This window comes from Panthera leo, chromosome B3 (assembly GCF_018350215.1).
Source record: "Panthera leo isolate Ple1 chromosome B3, P.leo_Ple1_pat1.1, whole genome shotgun sequence".
In the NCBI taxonomy this organism is placed as follows: Eukaryota; Metazoa; Chordata; class Mammalia; order Carnivora; family Felidae; genus Panthera; species Panthera leo.
In genome coordinates, this window is record NC_056684.1 from 73,272,474 (window position 1) to 73,292,907 (window position 20,434).

The 20,434-nt window shown below is 43.2% G+C and overlaps 1 protein-coding gene across 4 annotated transcripts; it reads right to left on the minus strand.

Moving 5' to 3' along the window:
* Positions 1 to 512: 512 nt before the first annotated feature.
* On the minus strand, positions 513 to 19,223 carry HAUS4 (HAUS augmin like complex subunit 4). Of its 4 annotated transcripts, none has more exons than XM_042942711.1 (10): positions 19,019 to 19,223; positions 16,976 to 17,060; positions 14,709 to 14,851; positions 14,488 to 14,619; positions 13,890 to 14,024; positions 12,824 to 12,920; positions 12,066 to 12,211; positions 11,571 to 11,701; positions 11,158 to 11,226; positions 513 to 542 (listed from the first exon to the last, which is right to left on the minus strand). In XM_042942711.1, exons 2-10 carry the CDS (start codon positions 17,028 to 17,030, stop codon positions 536 to 538), a joined length of 915 nt encoding a protein of 304 aa, XP_042798645.1. In that variant the 5' UTR covers positions 17,031 to 17,060; positions 19,019 to 19,223; the 3' UTR covers positions 513 to 535. The 4 variants fall into 4 exon arrangements, with proteins under 4 accessions (XP_042798645.1, XP_042798643.1, XP_042798641.1 ...); XM_042942709.1 differs by lacking the exon at positions 513 to 542 and adding an exon at positions 9,470 to 9,948 and having other exon boundaries at positions 19,027 to 19,222; XM_042942707.1 differs by lacking the exon at positions 513 to 542 and adding an exon at positions 9,470 to 9,948 and having other exon boundaries at positions 19,019 to 19,222.
* Positions 19,224 to 20,434: the final 1,211 nt, after the last annotated feature.

Consider the following 20,434-nt stretch of genomic DNA (forward strand, 5'->3'; position numbering starts at 1 on the left):
TATAAAAGGTCAAAATAAACCAAACAAAAAAAATTTGATCATTTTTAATAGTCACCAAAGAGAACGTGGCAAATAAATTCCATTTTCTGTAAACACTCCTAATAGTGTTAATATTCTTCATATATAAACACATGTATTTATATATATGAAGTCAACAGTTTATGTAAAAAAAAGAATGTCTACTTTCATCACTGTGTTATTTAATATTATTCTGAAAAATCAAATAAAATAGGCTGGAAATTTGAAAAAGGGGTTATAGCTTTTGGAAAGAGAGAAGCAAATTTATCACTGTTTGCAGATGATATAATTGTATACATAGAAAATCCATAAGAATCTATTTTAAAATGATGAGAACTGGAAAAAAAAAGGGGAGGGGGCACCTGGGTGGCTCAGTTGGTTAAGTGTCTGACTTCAGCTCAGGTCATGATCTTGCGGTTGCGGTCTGTGAGTTCAAGTCCGGCGTCTGGCTTTGTGCTGACAGCTCAGAGACTGGAGCCTGCTTTGGATTCCGTGTCTCCCTCCCTCCTGTAGCCTTTTAAATGCTGAGAATAACCAGTTAGAAGACACAATTAATAAAAATATCCCAAAAACATGATAGTTAAGATTATGGACTGTGAAGAGGTGCCTGGCTGGCTCAGTCAGTGGAGCATATGACTTTTGTGGGATTGTGGGTTCAAGACCCACCGTGGATACAGAGATTACTTAAAAATAAAATTTTGGGAGTACCTAGGTGGCTCAGTTAGTGAAGCATCTGACTTTAGCGGTCATGATCTCACAGTTCATGGGTTGAAGCCCTGCGTCAGGCTCTATGCTGACAGCTGAGAGCCTGGAGCCTGCTTTTGATTCTGTGTTTCCCTCTTTGCACCCCACCCCCCCACTTGTGCTTCTTCTCTCTCTCTCTCTCTCAAAACTAAATAAGCATTAAAATTAAAAAAAATAATAATAAAATCTTTATATATATAAAAAAAGACAGGACTATGGAGCCAGATGGAAAGAGATTAAAGTTCTGTTCTTCCATTTACTAGCCACGTGAGCATAAACATCTCTGGCCTCAGTTTCCTCATCCATAAGATGGGAATGTAAATAACAATTTTTATCTATTGAGAATTAGTTAAGTTTAAATGTTTATTTATTCTGAGACAGAGCAAGCAGGGGAGGGGCAGAGAGAGAGAGAGAGAGGGAGAGAGAAATCCTAAGCAAGGCTCTGTGCTGACAAAGCCCAATGACTCAGGGCTCCAACTCAAGAACCATGAGATCATGACCTGAGCCGAAATCAAGAGTCAGTGCTCAACTGACTGAGCCACCCAGGCACCCTGATGATTCGTTCAGTTTAAATTAATTAAAATAGCAACACACTTTCCTGCACATAGTAAGCCTTCAATATCGTGATTGGGGGCACCTGGGTGGCTCAGTCGGTTAAGCGTCCGACTTTGGCTCAGGTCATGATCTCGTGGTCCGTGGGTTTGAGCCCCACGTTGGGCTCTGTGCTGACAGCCCAGAGCCTGGAGCCTGTTTTGGATTCTGTGTCTCCCTCTTTCTCTGACCCTCCCCTGTTCATGCTCTCTCTCTGTCTCAAAAATAAATAAATGTTAAAAAAATTTTTAAAAAAATCGTGATTAGTATTTTCCCCATTCACAGTGGTAACAATAACACTGCTATAAAATACTTAGTTGTAATCTTACTGAAAAATGTGAGGAACTTATATAAAGAAAACAATAGGGGCACCTGAGTGGCTCAGTTGGTTAAGCATCCAACTCTTGATTTCAGTTCAGGTTCATGAGATCAAGCCCCACGTCAGGCTCTGCACTGACAGCGTGGAGCCTGCTTGGAATTCTCTCTCCTCTCTCTGCCCCTCCCCTGCTTGCACACACTCTCTCTCTCAAAATAAATAAATAAACATTAAAAAAAGAAGAAAACTACAAAGTTTTGCTGATACAATGAAAGAGAAAAAAAAGGAGACAGCCGTGTTCTTACAAAAAATGAATCTCATAAAGATGTCAATTCTTACAAAATTAATTTCTCACTTTTACAACATTCAATCACAATTCTAATGGAATATTTTGTTACTTGACAAAATGATTCCACTGTTCATCTGTATAAAAATCAGACAAGAAAAGCAAAGAAAATTTTAAAAAAGAGGAGAGTGAAGAAAGAATTTATTCTATAGTTTTAGCCCTTTACCTTAAACCCCTTTATGAAATAAGCAATATATAAATAAATAAAGAGACACAACGTGCAGTTGGTATAAGAATAGAGAGAATAAAAGAGCTAAACCAATAGTCCAGAAACAGACCACTTGTATGTGTGTACATGTTTGTGATTAAAAATGATTTTATTGGTAATAATAAAAACAGCTAACAATTACTGAGCCCTTCTTTTGTGTCAGGTTCTATGAAAAGCATTCCACATTTATAAGACCGCTGTGAGGTAGGAAATATTATTTTTTCAGTCTTAGAAAGATTAAGTGAGCTGCCCCTCTAAGAAAGAGTTTAGATGGGGTACAAACTCAGGTCAACAGACTCTAGAGCCTTCGATCTTAACCTTAAGATATATCATCTATAATTTTCCTTCTAGAAAGCTATCCTACTATCCTAGACAATCTTTCCAAACTAGGACAAAGATTAATTAAGAGAAATGCTTAGTGTAGCATTTTTTTTTATGATTACAAAGAATGTAAAACAACAACTTGGATATCCTATAGGGGTATGGTTAAATAAATCATCCATGCAATGAAATCTTAAGCAGCCATTAAAATCAATGTTGCCAGAGAAAATTTAATAGCATGGAGGACCACTCAATGATATGCTATTCTGTGACACAGATTACAAACTGTATACACAGAATGACTTTGATATGTGGGAAAAAAAAATGGTATTTTCCAAATTTCCTGTAATAAATGTGTTTATATTATATGGAAGACATTTTTAAAGTTTATTTATTTATTGAGAGAGAATGAGTAGAGGAGGGCAGAGAGAAAGGGGGACAGAAGATCCAAAGTGGGCTCTGTGATGACGGCAGAGAGGCCAATGTGGGGCTCAAACTCATGAACTGTGAGATCATGACCTAAGCTGAAGTCGGACACTTAACCAACTGAGCAACGCAGGTGCTCCTGGAAGACTTTTCTTTAAATTTTATTTATTTTAACAGAGAGAGAGAGAGAGAGAGAGAGAGAGAGAGAGAGAGAGAGAGAGAATCTCAAGCAGGCTCTAAGTGCAGCACAGAGCCTGATGTGGGGACTCAATCCCACAATCCTGGGATCATGACCTGAGCTGAAACCAAGAGTTGTATGCTCAACTGACTGAGCCAACCAGGCACCCCAGTTTAAGGCCTTTAGAGCAAAAACTGAGGTTTCCCGCTGAAGAAGAAATTCTGCCTCAAGACAGGAGCATCACTTCTGCCAGAGTCTCCTGCCTACAGCCTGCACTATAAATTTCAGAATTGCCAGCCCCACAATCACATGAGCCAATTCCTTAAAATAAATCTTTTTATCTAATTAATATAATATAATAAATATAATAATATAACATACATAATAATATAATATAATCATATAATCATAGGTTCTGTTACTTGGGAGAGCCCTGACCTTGCTCTTTGGATAACCCTTTTCTAAACTCTGGGCTAATTGTTTACTTTTCATTATACATTCTTTCTTCAGCCAGGCTTGGTACATTTAAGTGTCTCTAAATTTCACTGTATTTTTCTGAGACTAGGAAAGCCACTTAGGCTAGACCTCAGCCACTCAAATACATACCATTTTTACTTTTTTTTTTTTTTTAAGTTTATTTATTTATTTGGGGGGGGGGGGGGGAGACAGACAGAGGGAGAATCCCAAGCAGGCTGTCAGCACTTAGCCCAATGAGGGGTTCAAACTCGCAAATCGTGAGATCATGATCTGAGCCGAAATCAAGAGTCTAAGGCTTAACCAACTGAGTCACCCAGATACCCCATCGACGACATACCACTTTTTTTGGTAAATTATTTCTACAGATTGCTAATCTTGTCCATTATCATTTGCCTCTTACATTTTCACTGTCTTAAGATATGAAAAGACCTATCAATTCCTTTTTTTAGTAACATATAATTTTTTTTTAACATTTATTTGAGAGAGAGAGAGACAGAGCACAAGTGGGAGATAGGCAGAGACAGGGAGACACAGAATCCAAGGCTCCAGGCTCTGAGCTGTCAGCACAGAGCCCCAGGCAGGGCTCAAACTCTCAAACTTGTGAGATCATAACCTGAGCTGAAGTCGGATGCTCAACTGACAGAGCCACCCAGGCACCCTGACCTACCAGTTCCTTTAACAAAACCTAGCTCAGGTCCTTCAAGATGGGTAATGCGGAGGGACTGTTCACAGGGTGAGGGGCCCCACAGAGGGGGGTGGATGTCAGGGATTCCTTTCTCCTTTGGGGATCATCAGACTGGGCTCTAAGGGGGCACTGTATTTCCTCTTTGTGGTGGCTGAGGGAAAATGCAGGGTGGCTGCCCCAGAGACCTGGATAGTCACCCTTCATAGAGAACCTTGAGGGAACAGGTTTAGTTTGTCCAAGAGCCCCAGAGTTTCCTTAAGGAGAACAATCCTAGGGGCGCCTGGGTGGCTCAGTCGATTAAGCATCCGACTTCCGATCAGGTCATGATCTTGTGGTCCGTGAGTTCAAGCCCTGCATTCAGCTCTGTGCTGACAGTTGAGAGCCTGAAACCTGCTTCGGATTCTGTGTGTCCCTTTCTGTCTACCCACCCCCGACTTGTGCGTTCTCATTCTCTCTCTCTCTCAAAAATAAATAATTATTAAACGAAAAAAAAAAGAACAATCCTATCCTGAGCTCTGGAGGTGATATACTTTGTTTCTTATTATTGAGGAAGAATCAGCAAGACTTAGTTCTTGATCAGATGTAGTAAAAGACAAGTGAAGAAAGATATGCCTGCAAAAGAATGAAGGAAAGGCAGTAAATGTAAATCTTTTCTGAAATGCGTGAGGGGCAGCGAGGGCAACTGAAGTCCAAGATGTTAACCTTCAGCTCTCACTGTCACCCACCCCATCTGCTGGCCCTCCTCCAATCCCCTTCCCACCTAGTCCACACTAGCCAACGGCTCATCCTGCGAACCTGCTATCTCCACTCACTGCGAAGAATGAGGACCAAGACAAACTGCTGTAGTGTCCCCTTTGGGCAGCACCGAACACCCTTTATGTCCCTTCTCCCACCTCCATGGAACAGTCTGGAGATACTTTTTCTACCAAACTATATTCATAAGCTCAGTAATTAGTTTATTTTTTCATGAAATTACTAGAATTAATATATTGATTTTCTATACCAAAAATGCTTTAAAGGCACTTGAGCAAGAAACAAATGCAATGATAGTCAATTAAGCATTGTGTAATAGGGCAAACTGGGAACAATCTGAATATCTATCATAAAGGGAATGGTGAAATCATGATACAGCCATACTCCCAACGATATGAGCTAATATTTCTGTGCATACATTTGCAAATGTTTAGAAAAAGCTCTGCTCTGGCATTATATTCACCAAATCAGTCTAGTTATTCTGGGGTAGTGAATTGGCATAATGGGCCGTGTGTGTATGTACACGCATGTGCACATGTTAAACCTTTTACTTTTATATATTTCTGCTTGAATTTTTTTACGAAGCACATTTGTTTTGCTTTTAAGCCAATGTTTTTTATATAGTTGGGCAGCACTGTTGCTAGCAAATGTTCAGTTTTATTTAGGTTTTGGGAAACACGAGGAACAACTAGCTGTCCAGCTCCCTGTCATTTAGGGAACCAGGGCTGGGAACCACAGCCTTGGAAGCCATTTTGTTTTCTCAGGTAGTCACTTCTCAAACCTCAGCTCTCCAGAAACTTGACTGACGCCAGGGGATATTCTTTTCAAATTTTGGTCATTTAAGATGAAAGCTTTCCTTGGTGTGCGATTTACTCATTTCTCACCCTGTGCTTTCACTTACCGTCGCTTCCCCTTTCTCTGTCTTTGTCACTTTTTGCACAATGCCATCCCAGACTCACCTCTACAAATCCTGAACCAAATCTGTTTTCCCTACTAAGGCTCTACCTTATAATCCCTGATTCACTTCTCTTGGTTTTTCAACCATACTCATTTGCACTTCCTGTTACTTTATATTCTTAGACTGTCTTTTAAATTCATTTTTTAACGTTTATTCATTTTTGAGCGGGGGGGGGGGGGGGGGGGGGCAGAGAGAGAGGGAGACACAGAATCTGAAGCAGGCTCCAGGCCCTGAGCTGTCAGCACAGAGCCTGATGCGGGGCTTAAGCCCACAAACTGGGAGATCATGACCTGAGCTGAAGTTGGATGCTTAACTGACTGAACTACCCAGCCGCCCCATATTCTTAGACAGTTTTTATGTGTCCACTATTGTCTATAAGTTGTAGACACTAAGACAGAGTCCTTTTTTTTTTATCATTATTTCAAATACCAAAACCTAGTATGGTTTAAGATGAGTACCTAACTAAGGAAATGCTAAATGCCATAATAAATATCAGGAAAAACTATTTTGAGACTTTTGATGTCATCTCCAGATGCTACTAATTACAAAGGGAAAATGTACTTCTATATTTTAGAGACATCAGCAGTTACCACCTTAACAAAGCAATCCAACTCAGCATAATTTAAATCTTTAAAAAAAAATTTTTTTTTAATGTTCATTTTTGAGAGAGAGGGAAAGAGACAGAATGTGAGGGGGTGAGGGGCAGAGAGAGAGGGAGACAGAATCTGAAGCAGGCTCCAGGCTCTGAGCTGTCAGCACAGAGCCCCAGGCAGGGCTCAAACTCTCGAACTTGTGAGATCATGACCTGAGCCGAAGTCGGATGCTTAACCGACTGAGCCACCCAGGCATCCCCAACCCAGGATAATTAATAGTGACACACTCTAACCTGATATGGCTCCAGGGTGATATAATGTGAAGTACATTATGTCATCTATTAAGTATTCTTTGAAAAAATGTTTACCCTGAATCTAAAAAAGGCTGTAGACCTACTTCCAGTTTACAGGAAATATAGGCTTATAGCACTGTCCAATAGAACTTTTTTCTAAACAGCATTTGTATTTTTTGTTAATGTTTATTTATTTTGAGAGAGAGAACAAATGGGGAGTGGGGGAGGGGCAGAGAGAGGGGAAAGGAAATCCCAAGCCAGCTCCACAATCAGTGCAGAGCCCAACACAGGGCTCTATTTCACACCATGAGATCATGACCTGGGCAGAAATCAAGAGTCGAACACTTAACCGACTGAGCCACCTCGGCACCCCAATAGCTTCTTTATATTTTTAAAAACTTTTATTTATTGGGACTGGGGTGGCTCAGTAGTTGGGTGTCTAACTTCAGTTCAGGTCACAATCTCAGTTTGAGTTCGAGCTCCACATTTAAAAAATTAAAAAAAAATTTAAACATTTATTAAGTAATCTATACTCCCAACATGGGTCTAGCGTTGGTAGCATAGTGGTGAGCATAGCTGCCTTCCAACATGGGTCTTGAACTCACAATCCAAGATCAAGAGTCCCACTGACTGTTCCACTGACTGAACAAGTCTGGTGCCCCTAAAACTTCCTAGAATGATAGAAATGTTGTATATTTGTACCGTCCAATACAGTAACCACCAACCTACTGAAATTTTATGTCATCCTAATTAACTTAAATTTGAATTTAAATACCTGTATGTGGCTAGTGGCTACTATATTGGACAGAACAGGCAAGGTGCAAGTTAACTACTGCAGGAAATAGACAACGGGACATTCTACAAAGTAACCAGCCAGGATTTTTCAAAAAATTAATTTCTACTTAAAAAGAAAAAAAAAAAGGTAGGAGAAATGGTTTATTTTAAAAGAGATTAAAGGGGCGCCTGGGTGGTTCAGTTGGTTAATGAGGTTGAGCCCCACATCGGGCTCTGCAGTAAGTGTGGAGCCTGCTTGGGATTCTCTTTCTCCCTCTCTCTGCCCCTCCCCTGCTTGCACTCTCTCTCTGTCTCTTGCTCTCAAAAATAAGTAAACATTAAAAAAAAAAAAGAGAGAGAGAGAGAGAGAGAGATTAAAGAAACCTAATATCCAAATGTAATGCCTGGGCCTTTATTGGACCCTAGACCAGGAAAACATATTAGGGAAATTTTAATATGACCTGGATAAGAGTTATTACAAAGTTACTAACTTTTAGGTATAATAATTTTATTAGTTATACAGAGGAGTGCCCCTATTTTTAGGAGTTACCTGCTTAAGTATTTAAGAAATGAAATATCACATCTGTAATTTACTATAAAATGGTTCTAGAAAAAAAAAAGTCCATATAACCAAATATTTATCAATCTATTTAGAGAGAGAGGGAGGAAGGAGAGAAAAGAAACAGAGGAAATCAAAATGTCAGCAGTTGTTGAATCTAGGTTGTTGAGATTATACTGGTGCTTATTGTATTATTCTTTTATATTTTTCTGTAAGTTTGAAACTTTACCCCAAAAATGTTGGGGAAAAGAACACTATAGAACTAAGCAATATTGATTATTTCTGACTTTTTCCATTAATTGGTTTGTGATTTGTTAATTTTCCTTATAGATAAATGGCAATAAGTACCATTTACAGAAAAAAGCTAAAAAAAAAAAAGTTAAAATTATGTCAGGGCACCTGGGTGGCTCAGTCAGTTGAGCATCCAGCTCTTGATTTTGGTTCAGGTCATGATATCAGGGCTTGTGGGTTCCAGCCCCAGCTCTACATTGACAGTGTAGATTCTCTCTCTCTCTGGCTCTCTGGGTTTTCTCTCCCTCTGTCTGGCCCTCCCCCACTCACACTCTCTCTCTCAAAATAAATAAACTTAAAAAAAAATAAAATTATGTCAAAGACCTTAGTCTTTCCTATAAAGCAATCCAAGACCATCGTTATTCATTGTAGCAGAATGCCTCAAGACAGCCTCCCTTGAAAGAAGTTTGAGAAGCTAGGTAGGCTCTTCTAAATAAGGGTGGAGGTCTTCTGCTTCTGTTCTCAGTCCCCGACTGTGATGCCAATCAGGGCCCTGCCTTGCTCTAAAATAAGTGGACTGTGAAACTTGGTCCCTCAGGGTGATCTCTTCCCACTCTCTGCTTTCAGAGGAAAAGGTAACGCTCAAACCACACCAGAGGGAACCAGGAATCCAAGGGGCTGGTGTCCCTTCCAGTAACAGAGCTGGGTGCCCTGCTGCTTTATCAGGACTGCCCCACTGAGAGCTTTGGTGACGGAATAGTTCCCCCTCCCCCCCCACCCCGCCTTGGCATCGAGCACTCCTCTGGATATTACAGTTCTTCAAGAGCAAGGCCAGATGTAATCCATGTCTGCTCTCCAAGAATGAAGCCTCTAAGGCTCCAGGTGGGCAGGCTGCACTCCTGCCTCCCACTGCTGGCAGAGGCATTATCCATCGGTCTGTCTGGATCCACTCAGTTCTCCTCCTTACCCACCTTTCATATTCTTTTTTCATCCTTGCCCAAAGGAAGCATCATCACTTTATTCAGGAGGTAATCAAATATCCTATAGGGCTGACACTGACAAATAGTTGCACATAAAATTATATAAATCTGTTACATTTCCCAGAAGAGACTCAGTCACTGTAAACAAGGAAGAAAAACCAGGACGGTGCCTAAACCATTGCAGGGCTTCAAGCAAGTGTCCCCACACTCCCGGAGTGAAGATGGGCCTCAGGTGGAGGTGGTCCTTTTGGCAGGAGGAGGGGGAGGCAGCACCGGAGCAGAAGTCCACCTCCAGACCCCCACCAGCCAGCGCTCAGCGGCAGGCCTTGTTAAACTCTTGGAGGGCCCAGCGCTTGTTCTCAGTTGCCTGCTTGAGTTGAGTGTACTCTTTTACCAGCCTGTCAAACTCCTCCCCAAGGACCTCATAGGTGCTCAGGACCTGTCGGGACTTCTCCATGTCCTGCTCTTGTAGGCAGATGGCCCCCTCCAAACGGTCCCTACACACCCGGGGAACAGAAGATACAATATAAGGATCTGGCTCCTCAGAAAGTAGACAAGATTATCCAAAAGATAAAAAAATGCTGATTGAAACAGGTACATGCACCCCAATGTTTACAGCAGCGCTATCAACAATAGCCAAAGTATGGAAAGAGCCCAAATGTCCATCGACAGATGAATGGATAAAGAAGATGTGGTGTGTGTATATATATATATAGTGTAATTTTAAAAAAAATTTTTAATGTTTATTTATTTTTGATAGAACACAAGGGGGGTAGGAGAAGAGAGAGAGGGAGACCCAGAATCTGAAGCAGGCTCCAGGCCCTGAGCTGTCAGCACAGAGCCTGACATGGGGCTCGAGCCCATGGACCATGGAGATGACGACCTAAGCTCAAGTTGGTCACCCAACCAACTGAGCCACCCAGGCGCCCCTATATACAGTGTAATATTACTCAGCAATCAAAAAGAATGAAATCTTGCCATCTGCAACAAAGTGAATGGAATTAGAGTGTATTATGCTAAGCAAAATAAGTCAGAGAAAGACAAATGTCATATGATTTCACTCATATGTGCAATTTAAGAAACAAAACAGATGAACATAGGGGAAAAGAAGGAAAAATAAGAAAAACAGAAGGGAGGCAAACCATAAGAGACTCTTAAATATAGAGAACAAACTGAGGGTTGCTGGAGGGGAGGTGGGTGGGGGGATGGGCTAAATGGGGGATGGGCATTAAGGAGGGCACTTACTGGGATGAGCACTGGGTGTTGTATGTAAGTCATGAATCAGTGGATTCTACTCCTGAAACCAATACTACACTGTATGTTAACTAACTTGAATATAAATTAATAAATTTTTTAAAAAAAGAAAGAAAGTAGACAAGAATGTGACCACGTTAAAATGAATAGGTGTGGAGAACACAGGACTAGCTCTGAGTAACTGCACCCTGTCCTCACGAGTTCTTACCTTTTTTTTTTCAAAAATTTTTTTAATGTTTATTTTATTTTTGAGAGAGAGAGAGAGAGAGAGAGACAGAGTGTCAGCAGGGGAAGGGCAGAGAGGGAGACAGAATCCGAAGCAGGCTCCAGGCTCTGAGCTGTCAGCACAGAGCCCGACGTGGGGCTCGAACTCAGGAACCATGAGATCATGACCTGAGCGGAAGTCGGATGCTTAACCGACTGAGCCACCCAGGAACCCCGGGAGTTCTTACCTAATGAGACGATGAACTTCCACTTTCTCAGTAGTGTAAGTGTCAGACAAGATCTTTAGCTCCTCCATCCTGACAAAGGGAAGAAAGAAATATCAGCCTGATGATCCCTGACAACAGCAAAGTTATGAACACAACAGAGAGTACCTGCCTATGGTCAAGGTGTGGGCTAAGCAGTGATAGGACAAGCAAGGTCACTCTGAGTTCCTGAGCAATGTATCTCATCTCACAGGAAAGCACCTATTTCAGAAGGCTTTAAAAATAAGACTCAGGAATGGTGAATGCTTATGGGTAATCCAAAGGCTAATACCCACAAGGTGCTAGGCATGGTGGAGAGGAAAGACAGATGAGGGTGACGATTGAAGGGGGTGGTGTGTGAGACAGAGTTCCTTGGACCCACAGGGGTCAAAGCTCACCTCAGCTTAAGGATCATGGCACTGCACTTGATCTCTAGGTACTGAGCATTGATGCGGTCCAGCTCAGACTGAGTCTTAAGCCGGTGCTCTTGAAGAAGCCTCTGCAGCAAGGCTAGGCAGCGGAGAAGCACCTGAGCCCCCAGGAGGCAGGAAGAAGAGGGCAAAATCAAAGTCAGTAGTAAAGAAGGCAGATCAGAAATCCTTGTCTTCCTCAGGGCACCCGGGTGGCTCAGTCGGCTAAGCATCAACGTTGGCTCAGGTCATGATCTCACAGTTCATGAGTTCGAGCCCCACCATCAGGCTCTGTGCTGGCAGCTTGGAGCCTGGAGCCTGCTTTGGATTCTGTCTTTTTCTCTCTCTGCCCCGCCCCTGCTCACGCTTTGTCTCTCTCTCAAAAATAAATAAACATTAGAAAAAAAAAATTCTTGGCTTCCCCCAAAGTGCCCCTGGGGCCAGGATAAAAGGGGGAGTGGCTATCCCACTGCCCTGACAAACCTGGGAGTAGGTGGCACTCTTCTTCTCCAGCAGCACCATCTGCTCCTGCTGCTGGCTCTTGGCATCCTGGCATTGCTGCTTCTCACCCACCAGGATCTCTGCCAGTTTCCACACCTTTGCCGCCTTCAAGGTTTCACTGTCTGAATCTGGGCAAAGAAACAGAGGACTAGACAGGAAAACCCTAACTGCTACTGCCCTTCTGAGGCCATTTTTCAGTGCCTTATCCCTTATCTAGCTCTACAAATTCTCTCTTCAGGTTTTCTTCTGACGTCCTGTTAAAATGGCCCACTTCTCATAATTAAATTCTCTTTCCTCTTACCTTTATTTTTTATTTTAAAATTTTATTTAAATAATCTCTACACCCAACGTGGGGCTTGGCCTCACAACCTAGAGATCAAGTGTCACATGCTCTTCCATCTGAGCCAGCCATGTGCCCCTCGCTCTTACCTTTAATTCCAGATTTGGCCCTTAATTCTTAAGTCAAATAAATAAGATAAGGAGAACACCTATTAGCTTGAACTTTCCTCCCTATTCCATTCCGATTCTCCTGAGAATGAATTCATCCTTCCCTGTAGCAAGAGGACACTCCCACTTGGTTTTCACACAATTCCTTGCTTGTATTCTACCAGCAAGGAAAGAAGCCTCTCCAGTGCTTCCTAGCTTCTGTCGCAAATCTATAATTCAACAAGTTATTCTCGGAAGAGCAGACCAAGAGACTGGAAGGTCAGCTGTGGACAGAACAGAGTGCCAGCACTCACCTGAATTGGGGTCATGGTAGCACAGCAGGGTGAAACATTTCTTCTTGAGCTGCTCCTCTACTTCCAGCGGGAGCCGAGCTCTCATCCACACAAAATCCTACATCCGCAGGAATGAGAAAGGAAATGCAAATAGACCGTTAGAACTAGGAAGATCCAGCCGATGAGCACAGGATGATAAGTATCTCAGTGATAACCAGAGAAAATGCCTCAAGAGACATCAAGGAGATTCACTTTTAGCCTACCAAATTTGCAAAGGATAAAATGATGGTTAAGAGCCCATGCTGATGAAAAAGTGGGGAGCTGGCAATATGCACCAATGTTTAATGTGTATATCCTCTTGACCCATTGATCCCACCTCAAGTACTAATACTCCGGGAAATAATCATACAAAGGCAAACACACCTATGAACTAGCATGTTCCTATCAGTGTGGTTTCTAACAGCAAAATGTAGAAACAACCGTATCGATCACTAACGTTGAGCAAACTGTGCTACATTCATACAATGGAATCCTTTTGGTTTTTTTTAGGTTTTTTAGTGTAATCTCCACCCCCCCCCCATCCTAGGGCTCAAACTCACCACCCGGAGATCAAGAGTCATGTGCTCTACCAACTGAGCCTGCCAGGTGCCCCCACACAATGGAATCCTACCAGTGATTTAAATTGATGATATACTAAGAACACTGAGCACAAACTACGTGCCTGGCACTGTGCTTGGAGTGCTTTAGGAACTATCGGTTTATTTACGTTTATTTATTGACTCGAAAAAAAGTCCAAAATATATTCAGTGAAAACTGATTATATTCACTATACAAGCATGGAGGCTATAATACCGTTTATGTCAAGTTATATATAAAACACTGTATTTATTTCTAGATGTAGTATTTCAGCTTTTACTCTCTTCTGTGTAACATATCTATCTCTTATTTATTAGAGTTTGGCCCCCCCCATGAAATTAACGCGTATCATTTTTGAAAAAACAATAAAGTGTAACGAGACCACGTTTAAGTATATGGGAGAAATTAAACCATTTCACTTCTTTGGTCCCCGTATCTGCCCACTCCCAACCTCTGAGGGGGGCATGAGCTCCAGAAGGTCGGCTTTCTCCAGCCCTAGCAGCGGAGGCATTTCCTTCTCCCGGCTGGGCCCTAACAGCCCCGTCAGTTCAGTCACGAGTAGCCGCTGTTCAAGGGTCTCGTGAAACTGAAAGAGAATAAAAAACAAAAAGAGGTTACTATAAAATTTCTCCCACTCCACCTCCTCCATCCTCATATACCAGTTCTTCACACATTTTTAAAGTCCTCAAACACGTTATCCCCTTCAGCTGCCAGCGCTTTCTCCTGTCAGTCTTCCTTTTCAAAACCCTAACAACACACCCACCTCTTCCCCCATAACTACGGTCCATTTCTTTCTTTCCTTTTTTTTGTTAAGGTTTTATTTTTAAGTAATCTCTACACCCAACATGGGGCTCAAACTCACAACCCTGAGATCAAGAGAGGCATGCTCTACCCCCCAAGCCAGCCAGGTGTCCCCTGTCCAGTTCTTTTTTGATAACCATTACTCAAAGCTCCTATTTCCCCTAGATCATACAATCAGGCGAAGCCATAGTTGGCCTAGTCATTCCTGCAGGTGGTAACCAATGCCTACTGTGTCTCTCCTGCTTCACCTTTTTGTCCTCAGAAGTTAAATTTGTGTCTTGTGTCTTCACATAGTAGTCCACAAGCAGCTCTTGAATGACTCTCTGTAAAATCTCAGACCTCAACCATGTTGTTTTATGCAGTCGAACTTCCTTCCATGCCTAGAAAACCAAAAAAATCCCAGGTAGGAACTTCTCTGTCTTGGAAGATTTTCCCTTCCTCCTATCATCCCTCCCCCAAGAGCTCTTACCTGAGCCTGCTCCTTTGCCAGGGTGAGGCTTAAGCCACTCTCGTCTACGTGTTGTGCGAGACTCAGCAGCAGCTTGCTGAAGTGTGGGTTTTGTAACAGGTCCTTTTCACTCAGGTTACAAGGAGGAAGCTGTTTGCTGCACACTTCGTGGGATGTCCCCATAGAGACAAAAAAAAAGCAAGGATGGTATTATATATAATTGAGAATAACTCTTAGCTTAACACTTTCAAAAAGGTTTTTGGTAGGGGAGTTTTCTAAATCTAATGAAATGTTTATTTATTTTTATTTATTTTAAAAAATGTTAATGTTTATTTATTTTTGAGAGAGAGAGAGACAGAATGCAAGGGGTGGGGCAGAGAGAGAGGGAGACACAGAATCCAAAGCAGGCTCCAGCTGTCAATGCAGAGCCCGCCCGATACAGGGCTTGAACTCACAGGCCGTGTGATCATGACCTGAGCCGAAGCTGGCCACTTAACTTAACCCAGGCGCCCCTAATGAAATGTTTAAAAAAAAACAAACAAAAAAACCCCACAAATAAACTAGAGGCAACACTCAAAGTAACAAGTATTTATAACATATACAAAGATATTGATCAAAGATTAGGGAACGAGTCTCTAATAAAACTAAGAGATTTGGGGTGCCTGGGTGGCTCAGTCAGTTAAGTGACCGATTTTGGCTCAGGTCATGATCTCACAGTTTGTGAGTTTGAATACTGCATAGGGCTCTGTGCTGACTATGCGGAGTCTGCTTGGGATTCTCTCTCTCTCTCCTCCTCTTTCTCTGCCCCTTCCCTGAGTGCATTCTCTCTCTCTCTCTCTCAAAACAAATAAACTTAAAAAAATAATAATGAGATAATAAAACTAAGAGCTTAGAAAATGGAAGTACAGTTGGAAAATATTACACAAATAGAGTCAGGAATAAGGGACCTCTTAGTAGGGATCACCACAGTACCCCAAATACCTCATTCACACTGAATAACTAGAATTCTTGAGGAAGGGGAAAAAAAAACATGTAAAGTTCCTTTGGATGTGATCTCTAGTCACATAAGCAAGACTGAGAAAAGGTATATTCTTAGGGATAAGTGAAAAACTTAATGGAATTCTTATTGTAAACAGAGTTGAGTAACCCACGTGGATTCAGAGCAGCACATGTATGAGAAAAAGTGCAGGAAACTGGGATCCTCTGGTTATTCCATAGGTTCAAGGGGCTTTCTTTAAAAATTTACATTTATTGGGGCTCCTGGGTGGTTCAGTTGGTTAAGCGACCAACTGCGGCTCCGGTCATGATCTCGCAGTTTGTGAGTTCGAGCCCCGTGTCGGGCTCTGTGCTGACAGCTCAGAGCCTAGAGCCTGCTTCAGATTCTGTGTCTCCCCCTCTCTCTACCCCTCCCCATGCTCTGTGTCTCTCCATCTCTCAATAATAAATAAACGTTAAAAAAAATTAAAAATTTATGTTTATTTAGTTTTTGAAAGAGACAGAGCACAAGTGGCAGAGGGGCAGAGAGAGAGGGAGACACAGAATCCAAAGCAGGCTCCAGGCTCTGAGTGGTCAGCACAGAGCTCGACGCGGGGCTCGGGCTCACAGACCACAAGATCATGCCTGAGCTGAAGTCAGACGCTCAACCGACTGAACCACCCAGGCACCCCATTGGCCTTTCTATCTCTTTTCTCACACATTTTCTGCTGGGGTCTTCTGTTTTACTCCTACTTACCAAACAATCAAACTTTCATTCTTTGGACCCTTAGAAAGTCCTTTTGAAGAATAAGAAATCTCCTTTTTCTCCCCTCAGGCACTGAAGGATCAACATGGAAATGGTCAAAATGTAGAAGATTCAAGTTCTTGAAGGATTCAAGATATAGAAAAGGTGTGATATGGAAAGAATTCAAGATACGAGACGATATGGTAGCATCTGAGATTTTAAAGTACAAGATATGAGAAAATTCAAGATGCAGGTAGGAAGGAAGCCTTCACAGAGTTTCTTGGCCAGCCTTACATTCAGGTTATGCCTGCTAACACAGCATCAGAGCAGCATGAGTTTTTAGTCCACTGCAGGAGCAGACACTTGATAGGAGCCAGTGTAATATGTTTTCCAATAAGAGAATATTTAAGAATCTTCATTGATTCTCTAGTTTCCCCCAGAAACTTAGGCTTCTATGTGAGAAACCATACTGGTGAACTTTATAAATCCTTTTTATTATAGAAAGCAAGAACCTGGATAAGATCTCTCTGGAGAAGTCATCAAACCTCCTTCAAATGGCAGCCCTTACCTTGTTGGAGTATTTCCATTCCTTCTCCAGGTGAGCAGAAATCCCCGGATGCCATCTGATTTTCTTGAAATTCTTATCTGTGGAACTGAGTGAAAGAAAACACAAAGTGAATAAACTGGGTTGCTGCTCCAGAGAAAACTACCATGGGTTCAAGTTTCTGTTGTCTACGAGCTGGGGAGGAACTTCAGGGATGCCTCTTACAGGGAGGGACTATATTGCACATCATGGGTCCCAAGCTCTTGCAAGTTTTATAGACAGACTTCTAAGTGGCAAAACAATTTGCATTCTAAGCACATAAATGTTTCCACTTGTTCCAAGCCTTCTAAAAAGGAGCCTTCTTTGGAAAGAAAATTTTCCAATTCACTGAACAGGACGATGCTCCCCTCCCCTCACCATTATGTCTAAGTTAAAACGGAGTTGCTACTTGCCAGTGATGAGTGAGTTGGGGGAAGGGAGGGTGGGGAGTCAATGTCTGCTTTTTTTCCCTAGTCAAATAACTCCACTTTCAAATTCCACAATAGTTCCTTGTACTTCTTTAACTTGTCCTTTCATCTAAGATCTGTTGGTAATTTTTGATCATTAACTTTAGAATCATCCTTCAGGAATGACAAATCATTCCATATTGAACAACCACCATTGGTTTTCACATAGCTGCGTTAGTAAAGAGCACCTGGAGGAAAGAGCATGACAAGAAGACTGACAGGGAGGTCGGCGCCAAAAGAGCAATGCAAAGGTGTAGTTAATACAGCTAAGGCTGGGCTGTGGGCTGTGGGGTGTTTTGCCAGAACATGGAGTACACTGAAAAGGATGACATCAACACAAAGGGGCAGTAAAGGTGGGCACAGTTTGGACTCAAGACAAAATTTTTCCCTTGACCTTATCTTCCATTTTTTTGCCCCACCCCGTCCTCTCTGTAAGGTATTAAACTCCAAAGGGCAGCTGAGCCTCCCAAAGAAGACATTGAAGGTTATTAGGATTTAACATTTGATGTTCACAGAACATTTGGTTTACTCCCTTGTTTTATGAGTAGCATCAAAGTAACTACTCATTTATTATTAAGTTTACTTATTTATTTTGAGAGAGAGAGAGAGAGAGAGAGAGAGAGAGTGATGGAACAAGAGCAGGGAAGGGCAGAGAGAGGAGAGAAGGAATCCCAAGCAGGCTCCATGCTGTCACCGCAGAGCCCTTGGTGGGGCAGTGGCTCCATCCCACCACCCACGAGATCATGACCTGAGCCAAGATCAAGAGTTGGATGCTTAATGACTGAGCCACCCAGGCGCCCCTACTACTCATTTATTTTGTAACATGGTCTAGAGAGGAACACAGATGAGGAGTCCAGATGCTAGGACTTCATTTGCAGCTTAGCCGTCGCTGCTGTGTGAAGTTAAGGGAAACGCTTTTTGGTGCCAAACTTTCTTCGCCTGCAAAAGAGATAATAAATCCTGCCTTGGATGAGACATCAAGAACTAATAACACAACTCGTTAACAAAAGCCACTAGTTAAACTCAGTGTTTTAACAATTCTGTTGATCTAAGTTCTGCAGGCAAATTTCGCAGACGGAAATGAGGACCAATCCAAATTTCAAAAAAGTCAGCTGTTCTTCCCTCCCTAGGGGAACTGCCCACTGGGATTTTCTTAGGGTGCTTTTCTTTACCCTTTTAAAATGTTACAGGGCGTGAACGAAGGCGACAATCAGACTCGATTCTCCACCCTCTGCACTCAGACGTGTTAAAACGCTGCTACAGGGACCCAAGCATTTAAATGTTCTGACTCAGGCGTCTTTTAAATTCTTAGAGCTGTCTTTACACGCTGCACTGAACGTTAAATTGATTTTACAGGTATTTTCACAAGATGTGACCCTTACAGGGCCCGAGATGAATCAAAATGCGGAGAGGGCTCTCCGGCGCCTACTTCCCTTCCGTCTGGGCAGCCAAGGATTCCCAAGGGCGAGGGCGGCCGAGCCGGAGGCCGGGGGCTGGCCGGACTGACCCTCCCAGCACTCCTCCTCCCCGCCGCGCCGCCCTCGGACCCTCAGAGGCAAACCTGCACACCATGGGGCAGCTGAAGCTCCCGAGGCAGTGCGGAGCAGCCTGGGGCGCGATGGCCCGCAGCGTCCACGCCGGAATCCCGCCCGCACCCGGGCTCCGGAACCTCTCACTCGGGCCTGCACTGGGGTTGGGGGAAGCTAGGCCCGGGTGGACTGAGCAGGAACTTCGGGGGAGAGGGGGAAAGGCCGATAGTGCACAGCGGCCCCGTGGGAGGGAGGAGGGGCGGTGCCCCGCCTGAAGCGGGAACTGCAGGCCCCGCCCCTCGTCGAGCGCGCGCCCTCAGTCCTCAACCATCTGCGAGCCCGGCTTTTCGGCTTTTGGAGTGCGGGATGGGAAGGCCTCTTTGCCCCTTTTTCTGAGGGCGTCCCCTTTGTTGAGGGCAAATGTAGAGAAAATGGTAATGATTGCTAACATTTATCGAGGGCCTACAATGAGTCAAGAACTATGTCAATAGGCTTTACTTGCCTTGCGGGTTCCTCATTTAGTTCTTACGTCAGTTCTTAGGGCATCCTACGAGAGAGGCACTATCATACCCATTTTACAGAGGGGAAAACTAAGGCGCCGAGAAGTTAAGTGACTTGTTCATGGTCGCAGCTCACAGAGTCTAAATCGGACCCAATGGCCCTCTGAACCTTACACCTGCCGCCCACACTAAGCCTGCCAGTCTCTTCACTCTGGCGCTGCCCCCTGGGTCAGCTTCCAATCTAATTTCCTCCCCCAGTCTCCTCTAACTTCATTATCTCTCATCCTTCATTCACCTCGCTCTCTCAGGCTAGCTCTCTCCCTCTCCCCCCTCCCTCCCTTTCACCTTCTCTCCTTTTTTAAACTATAGGGACTTGTATAGTTTGCTTAATAATAAGTCTGGAGCTGGAGATCCCAAGGCTTCTTAGTAACTCTGTTGGTCATGTTTTTTTGCATTTTCCTTATGGTTACAGGGTAGCTGCAGAAATCCAAGAAGTACATCCAATTCAACAGCAACCCAAGCAGGCAGGAAGGGGAGGAGCCTTCTTCCTGCAACAGTCAGGGAAGAAAATCTTTCCCAAAGTACACAGCAGACTTTCCCATATGTCTCATTGACCAGACTGGGTCACGGGCCCATCTCTAGACCAATGAGCTAGATATCTTCCATTTGCCCCCCAGATACATATTCTGCTTTTTGACACCTATATAGACCAGTAAGGACTGCCTGTAAATACTTCAGGGTTTCCATATGCCCTACTTTCAGCCAATGAGGGGTCCCAGCAGGAGGCTGGATGGGAGGGAGGGGACGACTGACTTTCTCACTGGGCTTGACCTGAGGCTGCCTACAGACTTTAACCCAAGATCATTACTTCTGTCAAGGGGGTTCCCCTACCTCTCTCTGTCTTAAACACCACTCACTCCCACCCTCTTTTCAAAGTTGACTGGAACG